This window comes from Ursus maritimus, unplaced genomic scaffold (assembly GCF_017311325.1).
Source record: "Ursus maritimus isolate PB19 unplaced genomic scaffold, ASM1731132v1 scaffold_14, whole genome shotgun sequence".
Classification (NCBI taxonomy): Eukaryota; Metazoa; Chordata; class Mammalia; order Carnivora; family Ursidae; genus Ursus; species Ursus maritimus.
In genome coordinates, this window is record NW_024423786.1 from 31,909,486 (window position 1) to 31,921,952 (window position 12,467).

Below are 12,467 nucleotides of genomic sequence, written 5' to 3' on the forward strand. Positions count from 1 at the left end.
CCACTTAAAATGCCTAGCCAAGCTATAGACAACACATTTTGTTGACATGGTTTATTTTAATAAAAAATACAGCTGAACATTTATCACAGATTAAATGAAACTATACACAATGACATTCTCTGCATAGTAACCAACACTGATGTGTGTACTTGAATTTATTTAAATGGATTACTGATAATCCTTTAAAGTGCAATTTATTTAAGGGTTTAAGCAAATCATAGGATAAAGGATCTAATAAATGAGTATATTAAAAAGATGATACATTTGGATAAATCTTTCAAAAATCAGAATTGATTCCTATGGATGCCAAATTTACTTGTGTTGTAATAATAACCCCCCACAAACCACAAACTTGACTTTATTGCTGAGGATTAAGGAGATCCCCTAATCGGCAAGAGCTTTTCCTGATGTTAACATTTTCTGTCTGTCCAATACACCCTAACTAAAAGGAACTACGAGTCTAGAGTGGTTGCTTTCACAGCCCTGAGTTCTATAACCACAATGGTATTCCTGTTAGAACCTAGAGAAGGTTCTAGACTTGACTTGCCCCTGTCTATCTGAATGGAAAAGGAAGAACTCAGTTACTTCTCTCACTCCAGGACATAACTATGCTTTGGACTACAGTGTTAATAATGTCTAAGACGAAATAAGGTAGCAAAAAATGGGAGTTAATCTAAGAAATAACCAGAAAATGGTTTAAAGAGAAATGAGAGGAACATTTCTGGGAGCTGTCTGACGGGATAGGAGGGATTGCAACACAAAGTTCACTCATTGCTGTGACTGAACATTGTCGTTTTCTGTCCGTTTCCTTCAGTTGGTGAAAAGGTTGACTCCAATGTGCTGCTGCCCCCAAAAGATGCCCATTAGAGGATGAACAAGACTCCTTTAAAATGGTAATAAAGGAGCAAAATAAATATTTCTTAAGGCAGAACCAGCCTGAATTTATTCTCCTTGACTATTTCCCTCTTGAGAAGCGTCTTGTGTGAGCATCTGCAGAGTCGTATGTGGCTGTCCTGGCTCAGCGATCATTCATCCGTTAAGAGAGGACTTCAGGGGTTGGAGGCGGGAGGAAAAAACAAAGAACTTCCCCTCCGAGTGTAGACATGGAGCTTCAGCCGATCCTAGGAGCACTATGATCCCAGGTCTCGGCTTTCCTCAAAGTTCCCTTCTGGAAATTCTGGATGGAGCTGAGTAAGGCCCCGCGGCTCACACCATTCACAGCCTGGGGCGCGAGCTGTGCAGGCGCCTCTGTGCTTGCAGGAAGCAAGGGAGCTGCTGGTGGTGGAGGCGGAGGCGGAGGCGGAGGAGGTGGAGGTAATGCAGACATCCCTGGGGGGCGGGGGAAAGGGGACAGTCAGCATCATCTCTCCAAACACCCTGCACACACGCTACTGCTCAGTCCTGGGCAGAAGGGACTTGGATGAGACTGCAAATGTTCTCCCTCAGAGGGACCAAGATACCCAGTACTGTGTGGTTTTTTAAAATGCTGAGCAAGAAAGCTAGAAGCATCAAAGGGGAATTAATTAAGGATTGCCACTTTCCCCAGGTAATTGTCATCTAAGACTGAATATCACGGACTCCATGAAACACTACACAGTGACATTCTCCCTGCGTAGATGAGGCTCTAACTCCACTTCCAAATTTTAGCAATGGTCCCAGAAGAAGAGTTGCATCAGCTACTTTAGGCTGGTCCAGGGCACCCACTGAGCTAGCAAGTAAATACGTATTTGTATGCACAGAGTTGGGCTGCCTGAATATCAATGACTGATGAAGGATGAGCATTTCTTTAGCTGCTCCAACACATACAATATTTGAAGGATGTCATTTAACAGAAAATGACAAACCACTCGATTCTAGGCAAAGAACCAGTGTCTGCTGGGTTAAGGGTTCCCCAGGGCTGTACGTCTCGAATAATCATTTTCTATGAGGCCGCATTAAAGAAATAGAAAATGCTGATAACTGTTAAGTGCAAAGCAGGGGGCAGAGGGCTCTCTCCCCGGCAATGGTATTTTCAGGAAGGAGTCTCCCTCAGCACCTTCCTGCCACTGCGGCCTAACCCAGGAACAGAATGCAGCTGCAATGACCCTACATCTTTGCTGAAGCATCAGGAGAGCCTCTGGCCTGGTGGGCAAGGAGAAGGAAACTGGACACGTATCTAAAACTGCCCTTAGCTTCCCGGCACACGAACAAGTGGCGGTTGAATGTTATAGTTTTGAATCGATGAATGAATGGCTCTCCTAGGACAAAATAAAAACTGAGTATAGCCAAAGACCTGCTTTAAAGAACTTGCAGGTGCCACAGAGTTAGCTGCCTCATTACCTGTGAATCTTGCAGCTCTCGGTGACTCCCCTGTCTTGTTTCTAGCCTTCGCCTCGGCCCCTCCTAGGGTTCCGTAGCGAAACATTCTGTGAGGTGCTCTTCCCCTCTAACCTGCTGCTGAGCTGCGGTGGTAACAAGTAAACATGCCCAGCACCACTTGAATTTCTACGGATGAGTGGTTCAGGATGACCACTAAAATACTTAGGTAAGAGCATCCTTCTTACCGAGTGTGACACACAACAGTTCAAAGTCTTATACTGCCTAGAAAACCACTTACCTTCCTTACATCTTTTACTCAAACCTAAGGCAGCTGAAATTAAAGAATCACACAGATACACACATTCATGCTCTGCAATCTCAAATTCTCAAATGATGAAAATACAGCAATATGAATAAACATTAAATACAGACAAATGAACATGTGATTCTCACTGGTTTGATATATACGGAAATAACTAAGGAAGTTCTATCATGTTCTCTGCCGGGGTGGCTTGTGGGAAAATGTTCCCAGCTTTATGTTACAAGGGTTACCAAGATAAAGAGGACTTTAAACCCACAATGACTGCTGAGGTGAGAAGAGCAGGGAGAACAAGCGTGCCAGAAGGGGGTTTTGGAGAGTGGCCGTGAAATTCCGAGAGGAGGAGGGTGTCTCTGAAGGCTCCTGGGACTCAAGAGCAGCACCAAGAGCTCCCCGACGAGCCCGCAGCACCAGCCAACGGCCAGCAAAGGGCGGCTGCATTTGGGCTCGACATTCAGGGCCTGCTGTACCAGAAGGGGCTCCAGAGTTCCTGCCTGCCAGCTTTGTGCTTTGACCCTGGAGAAAAGTCACTGCAGGTTACAAGGAACAAGACAGGCTCTGGGCTGCAACAGCACTGTACTGTGCTACAGGCACAGAGCGAGCCATCCAGAGACCCGTTGCCCCTCCAGCCTGGGACTCTGGGGGGGAGCGGTGGGTCTCAGCAGCTGGACCTGGATATGGGTGGCCTCTTGGCACAGAACCAACCTGCTGGGCCCTCATGAGGAGCCGACCCTCGACTCTGGCTGCATTACCAGCCGCTCAAAAATTAAAAGTGCAAACTGGGAGTTGGGGGTGGTGTTCAGTACACGGATCTTTATTTTTTGGGCAAAGATTGAGATTGTTACGGCTTCAAATGAATCTCCTTGAATATGTAGGTAGCATAAATAAATACATGGTCCCCAGTGCCATACAGTAACCTGTGCTTATAAAGCAGATGAGATATGGAGGTCTGTGCAGAAGGAGGGGCTGCTCGTGCAAAGGTAAGGAGCAAGGTCACCCTGACGTCTGCCCCCAGAGGGCCAGACCGGACCCAAAGGGCCTAACTGTCCCACAAGGCCCACTTTCCTCACTGGGCCTATGACAACGAGGGCAGATCTTCATGTGTACAACCAGGGCAAGGCCAGACCTCATCTTGCCAGCTCAGAACACTCTGAAGTGGAGAGGAAGTCCCATAGTCAGAAGGTCAGGAGTAGAGGAAGCAAGAACAAAGACCCAGGGACTCAGCCTCTGACTACAGCACCCCCCCAGGGTTTTATGGCCTTTTCTTTTTACCTTCTCCAGAGTCCACAAGCTTCCTTTACAGTTTGTTGGGGCTTAAGCTACAACACAGTCTAACAGTTGGCAATACTGATGGGGCCAAATTCAGGGCTGGCTAGTCAGCCTGACGCAGGCCTGAGTGCCACTGACTCCTCCCTGCCAACAGGTACCCAAAAGCCCTTATCCCCGGGCCACAGACCAGACCAGACAGATTCCATGTTACATGGGTTGCTAACTAACTAGAATTTAAATAAAAATTTGAAGGAAAAAGAAAGAAAGGTTGGTTGCTAACTGAATTCACCCAGCTTTAAAAATACTGGCCTGCAAACCCCGGATGAGGGGTGCTCCAAACAGTTCTGGCCCATCCTACCTACTCTGAGACAAAGTCCCCAAAGCCAACTACTCTAATCTCCTCAGAGTCCCATCCACCAAACTAATGAGAACCTGGCAATCCAGCAGAGGCCCTGGAACAGACCACAGACCGTCGCAGGAAGAGCATAGGTTAGATGTCGGGTAGAATGCCTTGCCAGAAACATCCTCACCAGCCTCAGGGAAAGGACGTCTGGGGGGTGCCCTTTCTTTGGGGCCAGTTTTAGCAGTGGGCAATCTACAAGTGTCTGGTCTGAGTTCATCCGTGGTCCGCGAATAGGAGTGGGGAGACCACATGGCCACCAGACCAACACCAGACCTGCTAGCCACCCTCGAGAGGGGACAGACAGCAGTGGCCCCTGGAAGCAGGCAGCCCCCCCAGCTCTTGGCAACGGCCTTTGTATTTTGCCTCAGATAGATGAGGAGGCTGCACTCATGTCCCAACTCACGAATTATTAGGGATGCTTTAGAGAGAACTGTTTTTCCCTACTGTCAGTTACAAAAGCCAGTGAGTTGTCTTCCTGTAACCAAGAACTCAGCAGGGAACCAGTAATTTTGCTGCACCAAGACTCCGAGATCCTGCTTTCCAAAATTAAAATATACCAAAATACCATGCGATTGATTTACAGGTTTTAGATCTGTATTTTAAAACTACAAACAGAGTGGAAATGAAGCTTTTGAAGGTCACGGTGAAAATGAAATGAATGTAAATGAAGTCACTTGGGTGCTTTTTAAAGATGCTGTATTTCACTTCATGTTCAGATACGGAAATCATCCCAAATGTGCTTTCCCATTTGTTCATCGCTTCAGTGGTCTAGATGCACTGGGGCCCATTTCACATCCAGAAACAGAGCATCTTTAAAGTTAGAGGAATCAGTATAGCTTACTTTACCGAAAATTCACGTTCAAAATGGTGCATGCTCTACTGAAAACAGCAAAGAGAGAGAAAGAGAAAGAGAGGGGACACAAGTCATTATTCAGATTTCAGTGTCATTTAATCAAATAGTAAGAGACAGCAAAATATTAGTCTGCATCACATGCTGATTATTCTCACTGCCAAACTAGGACCTACTTCACCGCAAATGCACCAGTTGCAAAATGCACCGGTTTGTAAAAAAAACGACTGTGACCCTTTCAGAAGACGGCAAATATGCTAATACAGTAACCAGAGAGTCAATATGCTAATAGAGTTGCCAGAGAGTCGCTTTCCTCTTCATACTTTTTTCCTCTGTTTTTTCCCCCAGAGCCATTTGGGTGGGATTTTTACTTGTTTACAAGCACAACACTCACTTCGGAAGACCAGTGAAGGTTTTAGTCCCCACCACCACCCCGCATAAGTGGAAAGGGTACAGGAAGTGTAATCAGTTCTATTGCTAAATAAGGACAATTTATCAAGATGGGAGAAAAATTAGAACTCTTCACTTTCCCCCAATCGAGTCTTCTATAATCTGAAATGGAGACCGGTCTTTTTACAGCTGGGAAGAGCAAGAGCACAGGGTAGGCCTAAGGTGGAGCTCCTGGGCAGGGACAAGTGGTCCCTCCCTGAAGGCCACTGGGATCTACAGGCTAGATTTGGGCAGGGAGTGACATTTGCTTACTTGTGACTACAAAACCGTTAAAAAGAAAACAAGCAAGGCAAACATTTTTTCTTGTGTTCCTTTTCACCGACTAGATTCCAGGTTAAATGTGAATGAAGGATAATGCTTTCCCTGACAGTGAGTCCCAGAGTTCCCGATAAACAGGAGAATCACTGGGGAAGGGCTGAGAAATGAGGCCCACAAGGTGCTGGGCAGGCCGACCACTCACAAGGGACAGGTCTTGGAGGATCCTGGGGACATTGCCCTGCGCCACTACCACCCATAGCAGCCTTACCCCCTTGGGCTTGGAGGTGGGGAAGGAGGGCTCAAAGAGGGCAGGAGAGCAGAGTCAGCACACTTTTCAGAGAAGCACTGAAGGCAGACCTGTTCGTCCCAAACATGGCAACTGCTTTGTGTGTGCGTAGGTTTCGAGAAAAAGGCAATTCTTACGGCCAGAGACATGGATTTTGAGCCTAGAATGGGTTTCAGACTTTGACCTGGCTAGACAGATTCTGAAAACTCCCAACATTCTAAATAAATATACTTCTTTTTTTTTGTGCTTTATTCTTAACCATCCTGCCTATCATTTAAGCTTTCAGTCACTCTGTGCCCATAAGGCTCTGTTTTCCCTCCTCCAGCTCTTCAGATCTGAAACTTCCCTCTCTCTCACCACTTATTCTTACACACTGAGTTTTCTATAAATTGCCAGCTCCCTCTCCAAAACGATTGCTTTAAATTATAAGCTGCAAGCAAAAGGGCTAGAATTCTCTGGCAGGGCATTCATAGCTTATACTTGATAGCACGTTACTGCTTATAAAGCTCTGTGGTGTACATTACCTAACAAAGACCAGGAATTCTTTTAGAAGACAGCTTCAAAGAATGGAAATTACTGTCCAAAGTCTTAGCTGCAAAGTGGCAGGGCTAGGACCACACCCAGGGTGTTCCAACTCTACTTTCAGGGTTCTTTTCAGGCCACTGAGCAATATTTAACAGCATACAACCCTGCAGTGCACCCGAGAAAACAGGCACTCGATCAAAACCGGTGGGGTAAACGGGCAAGGTCAGAACCAAGTTCGGATCCCAGCTCTAGCGTCCCCCACTTGTGTGACCTTGGTCAAAGTCCTTTAACCTCACTAGAGCCTCTGTTTCTCTGCCTTTAAAATAGAGCTATAGTAGAAATTACTCTCACTGATAGGAAGGTATTCGTGAGAATTAAATCAAACTGACTATAAATCACACAGAACAGTGCCTCGCACAAAATAAGCGCCTAAAATATGTTAGATAGGATTATTAAGAACAACAGTAATTTAGGGTCTCCTCTTACTTAGCTTTCCCAAGACACTCTTTTGCAAACCTGTTTTAAAAAGAAGCCACACACACACACAACAGCAAGACAACAGGCCTGCCTGCTCCCAAAGAGAGAGTGCAAGGGCGTATTTGTGTGTGTGTGTAAATTGGGACCTTCTAAACCCTCGGTTCTAGGAATACAAAGTGTAAACACGAGTTGGTGATATTTACCATGAAATAAGTCAAGATAAAGAATTTTAAAGCTCTTTTCTGCTAAAGGTTATGCTTCCTACCTCTGGAAAATCACTAAAGAGTGATTTTCCGAAGCATAACCTTTAGCAGAAAAGAAATGAATGTTCTCACTGAAAATATAAGACTGCAGCAAGAGTTTTAGAGAATCCCACCCCTCCAAAAGGAATCACCAGCGACTGAGGGAAATGATATTTCTCCTATCAATCTGGTAAGGACCTCAAGAAGAGGCGCCATGGCAGGAGGTGCAGGAAGGAATGGGGGAGGCCCCAGCACTTACCTGATTGCTGGAAAGAGCTCATGAGAGACCCCTTCGCTTAGAAACATCTGTCACTTCTGCCCCATACTAAAAGTCATACAGCCTAAGACCACCGTCAGCTATCACGAACGTGCTTAAAGCTGATGCTTTCAGGAAGAAGACAATGCGGTCCAAGTGAACTTGCCTAAGTTGATCTGTTGCTGAGCAAACAGGGTCTCCAGTGGATTTGCAGTATGCTTGATTAGAAGGGACTGTGAGATGGTTTCCCCTTAATTCCAACCTTTTTGCCTTTGACAGAGGAGGTAGCCAACACCTGGACACATAAAGTGACTCATCCAAGGTGCCCAATAAGGAACAGTGTAGCAAGGGCTTACTGTACGCCTGGTGCTGTTCTAACCCCATACATACGGAATGCGCGCTGGAGCCTCACAGTAACGCCCGTAGGCAGGCACTATTATTATCCTCACTGATAAACGGGAAACCGGAAGCAACAGGGAGGCCAACAGTCTTGTCCAAGGTCCCAGAACTAGCAACTGTTTGCCCTCAAGTTTAGGTTCCCCGGCCCAAGCTAGAGGTCCCAAGGGCTCCCAGATTCAGTTGTGTTTGAGACGCTACCTTGAGCAGGAATTGTTTTTTGAATACTAGTCCTTGAGAGTGAAGATTTTTCCTTCCTTTTTTGAGAAAACTGCCTTTCACCATGAAGCTATAAGACACTACTCTTGACTTCATTCCCAGATAAGCACACCTTTTAAAATTATAAAGTTGGCCTAGAAATAAAGACATAAATTGGAGTAAATATGATTCCAGCAACAAGATGGGCAGCATGCAGAGAAGCAGCGAGAAAGATGAGCCCACTGAGAAGCCTGGCCTCCTGTTCTAGAAGGAGGGACCAGTCTAAGCAGGGGCTGACCAGCCACAGTCTGCTCTCGCCCAGCAGAGCCTTGAAGGCAGAGCAGGCCCAAGCAAACCAGCAACAAGGATTTACTGAGCAGCAACCATGGGCGTAGTAGCATGAAGCTACTACTTGTTTGTGGCTCCCTCGTGCCTTACACAGAACAGAAGCTGGTGGAGTAGTTTTTCAGGCGGAGATTCTCTACTGAAAGAGGGGAAATATTGGGAGAAAAAAAATTACCATGGTTGGACCGCAAGGAAAGCATTTGATTAATTATGCCTACCATTTTGGAGCTCATGAGAGGTGCTGGAAATGGGACTCCACACGAGCTAGGGCCCTGTCTGTCTATTCATCCCTGTAACCCAGCACCAACCACAGTGCCCAGCACATTGCAGGCTCTCACTAAATGCATCCCGAGTAACTGAATGAATAAACTCACTGTTTAGGGCCTGAAATGCTGGGTCGACAGGCAAATAGTAATCATTTTTAGTAGATGCATTACGGTATGTGCCCAGCAGAGGTCAGAGTAGAGTCTTCAGGGCTGAGACACTAATTTCATCAACAAATCGTTAGAGGAGATAAAGGACAGAAGGAGCCAATATTTGCTGGGAACCTACCTCTGCCAGGCTTTGTGCTTGGGGCTTCACATATGTTTTCCCTCTCAACTCCCTTCCAGAATAAGTACGATCAAATTCACAGTAATGCCCCCTACCGCTCCCACTCACCTCAACGTTTTTTCCAACATTGCCTCTAATTCCAAAAGATTCCCCTTTTTCTTCTCTCATTCTAAAAATTTCCTCATCTCCTGCAAATCTGCTACAGTATAAGATAGCTCCCATTCAAAACACAGGTAAATCAGAGGAGTCACAAAAAAAATCCAAACAGATTGAGAATTCCCCAAGGTATTTAAAAATGAGAATTGGCAGTTAACTTCCCACGACCACATCTAATGCACACACAGTAGGTACTCTCTATGACTAAAGAGACACCTGGTGTATTAAAAGAAGGGTTTATGGATTCTCACTATTCATTCTCTCAATTTCCTTCAAATGTCTAAGTGGTGTGAAATTAATACCCTTTCTTCCAGAAAATGGCTGAATGTGATCTGGGCAGTGGAGTTCCAGAAATTTCTGACCAGACTATACAAGTCCTTCTAACAAGCCTATACAAGACAGAGGAGACTATATTCTCTCTTGAACAACATTTGGGGGCTTTCTTGTAAAAACTGCTCACAAAGTCAGCCAGGAAAAAGAATATCATTCCTATGAACTAGGTGCTTTGTTCCTCAAAACGGGTCCTGGCCCGGAATACTTGGCAGCAAGCCACCAGTAACCATCCCCAGTCAGCAAGAGACACCACCAGCCAGAAGTAAGCTGTGCTAACTATTCCCTCTACACTTGCTTGTCATTTTCTCAGGAAGGTCAGTTAGAAGATTTGAGAGCAGATGGGTAATGCTCTTGATAGCTCCTGGGTGCTGCCTTAGGCCTTGATTTATATGGAATTGTCAATGCATAAACCAACCCGAGGCAATGACCCTCCCTTCAGACAGCTGCAGCAACTCTTCCAAGCACAGCTGACAAGCTCTGAATGGCAGAACCAGCTCCTCTGACGTCTAGAACATCTGGTTCCCTTAAGAAGTGAAACGAAATACTGGTCCCCCAATGTGTTTTTATGAGGCTTGCAAAATGGTCAGAAAAGAGATACTAGTTCGAAAAGGAAAGAGGGAAAGAACATTATGAGGCTATCCCACAGAATTAGAGATTATTCTTATAAATATTCCCCAAGATAAATTCTTTCTACATTTTTTTCAAACAAAACTCATAGTAATCTGATTTAATTCACAAAGGCAGAACAAAGGCTAGCCACAGAAAACTATTCAGATGAGTAAATGCATTAGAGAGCAGAACCCAGAGCACGAACATTTATCAGGAAATCAGAAACTTGGTGGTTATGTCACTCCCACACCTGGGCATTTCACCAGTGCTGCTCGGTGACAACACAGACATTATGGCTGGGCTCCCTGAAGAGAGAGCTCTAGCAGAAGAAGGCGCCTGAGCCACAGAGCAACTGTTTTGTTCCGCTCAGCATGTACCAGGGCAAGATCTGATCTGAGGAGCCCTGTGTGAGGCTTTTCAGCAAGAGCGCAGGCTGGAGGTAGAGGGTGGCCGCTGCCTCTGAAGCCAACTATTCCACTCCCCGGGAAGTCTGACTTTGGACATCTAGACCCTCAGCTCGCCCAGTGTGCACTCCCTGCTGGTTTCCCTGGAGAAGGCTGGTCCTGCCTAACCCCTGCAACGCTTGGGCCTGGGCAGGAAGGCAAAGGGCCCCACTCCTCCTCCTGTTGGGCGAGAGGAGGGCGGCAGGGGACTCTGCCTCTGTCACTCACCTGCTGTAGAGGGTGGAGTTGGTGACGATGGGGATGTGAGAGGTGAGCTGGCCCCAGATCCTGCTGAGAGAAAACACAGAGAAACCCTCCTGGGAACCAAAGACGGACATTTGGAATCTGGCCTGAGCAGGGGACTCACCATTGTCTGAGACTCTGCACTTGGCTGAGTGGGTGGGCCTTCTGGTAAAAGGTGAGGAAGGACAGAGAATTCAGAGACTGGACCCCGTGACCACAGACTTCCACTGCAGTGCAGGGTACGCTTCGTCCCCAGGCCACTAAGGGCCCCCTGCCACCCGCCGCTCCCCATGCCCTGCCTGGTTTGAAACCAGCTCTGAGCTGTCAACAGCTTGTGCAGGTGGCTATGGTATTTCTTCCTGACCCAGCCTCTGTCCCTGCATAATGAATGACAAATGACAGTGGCCATAAACAGTACAAGGGACAGAGCCGTCCAGTGGAGGCCTCTCCAAAAGAAGCGAGAGTTCCCCACAGCGTCCACATAGCAATGCTCTCTGCAGAAATTCCATGTTATCAGCAGCTACATTCCATTAGATAGGGTCAGTCTGTTCGGTTTGTGGATCTCCCAGGCCTCTTCTCAGATGAAATCCAATGAGCACCTTTATTTCCTTTAAAACAAGGTGCATATCCTTATATTCTCAGCATCTCCCTATTGCTCAGGAGTCCCCAGAGAGTATCCTCCCGGCCTGACATGAAATCGGCCCAAAGAGCAGATGGAGGTTCCTACGTAAGCCCTCCTGTGGCAACAGGAAGCCCCCTCCCCACCACAGAGGTCCTATGGAGGGGGTGACGGAAGCTCCAGGGAGGGCTGCTATCATGCCCCTGAGAGGCCTCCAATCACCCACAGGACAGGTTGGACACAGCATGGACATTGGGCATGAGAAGAAACACCCGTATTTAACCACATCTCCCTCAAGCGGAATAGCTTTTCACTATTTGCAATATTCTCTCACCTCCCAATAAAATAGGAGAGGCATTTTACTGAAAAAGGAGGTAGAACCCAAAGCGTCCTGTCTTCCCGCTGCTTTGCAATGCTAAAGTAGATTTTTAAGGGGGAGAAGATTGCACTTGTGATTCCAGTGGGGTCTGGAGATGATCTGTCCATTTCCACCAACGGCTACTTGGCTTTCCTGAACTTCTTGAGGGCGTGGCAGGATCTCAGGAGTCCATGGAATCTCATCTGGCTGCATGGGGCCCAGAGCCTTGCAGGTAGGCAGGGCCTCGGGAAAGTGGAGAACACTGAGCCAGGCTTTCTCTGCTCTATAAAGAATTAGCCGCTAGACAGAGTATCTGTCAGACACGCTGGCTGGAGACATGAGTCTCAGCCCAATGATGATGATGACTGGCCCATGTCCACTGCATCAACCGTGGGGAAAAGAGACCTCTAACCCTGGAATTACCCGCTGGCCACAGCAGCCACTATCCCTGAGGAGCCAGCCTTGGTACTCACTGGGGCCTCCCCACCTCTCTTCCCTTCTGCAGCTGAAGTCTACAGGCAGTTGTGTCAGCACACTCCCCCCTCTTCCCGGAGTCCACGGCCTTTCCCCACAGCCCCTCTT

The 12,467-nt window shown here is 47.0% G+C and overlaps 1 protein-coding gene across 1 annotated transcript in view; it reads right to left on the reverse strand.

Moving 5' to 3' along the window:
- Positions 1-42: 42 nt before the first annotated feature.
- The window catches only part of PXK (PX domain containing serine/threonine kinase like), a 72,861-nt gene continuing 60,436 nt past the window's right edge, over positions 43-12,467 (reverse strand). The window contains 2 exon segments of the mRNA XM_040628627.1: positions 43-1,329; positions 10,894-10,953. Coding sequence (XP_040484561.1) covers positions 1,112-1,329; positions 10,894-10,953 — 278 coding nt within the window. The 3' untranslated portion in view covers positions 43-1,111.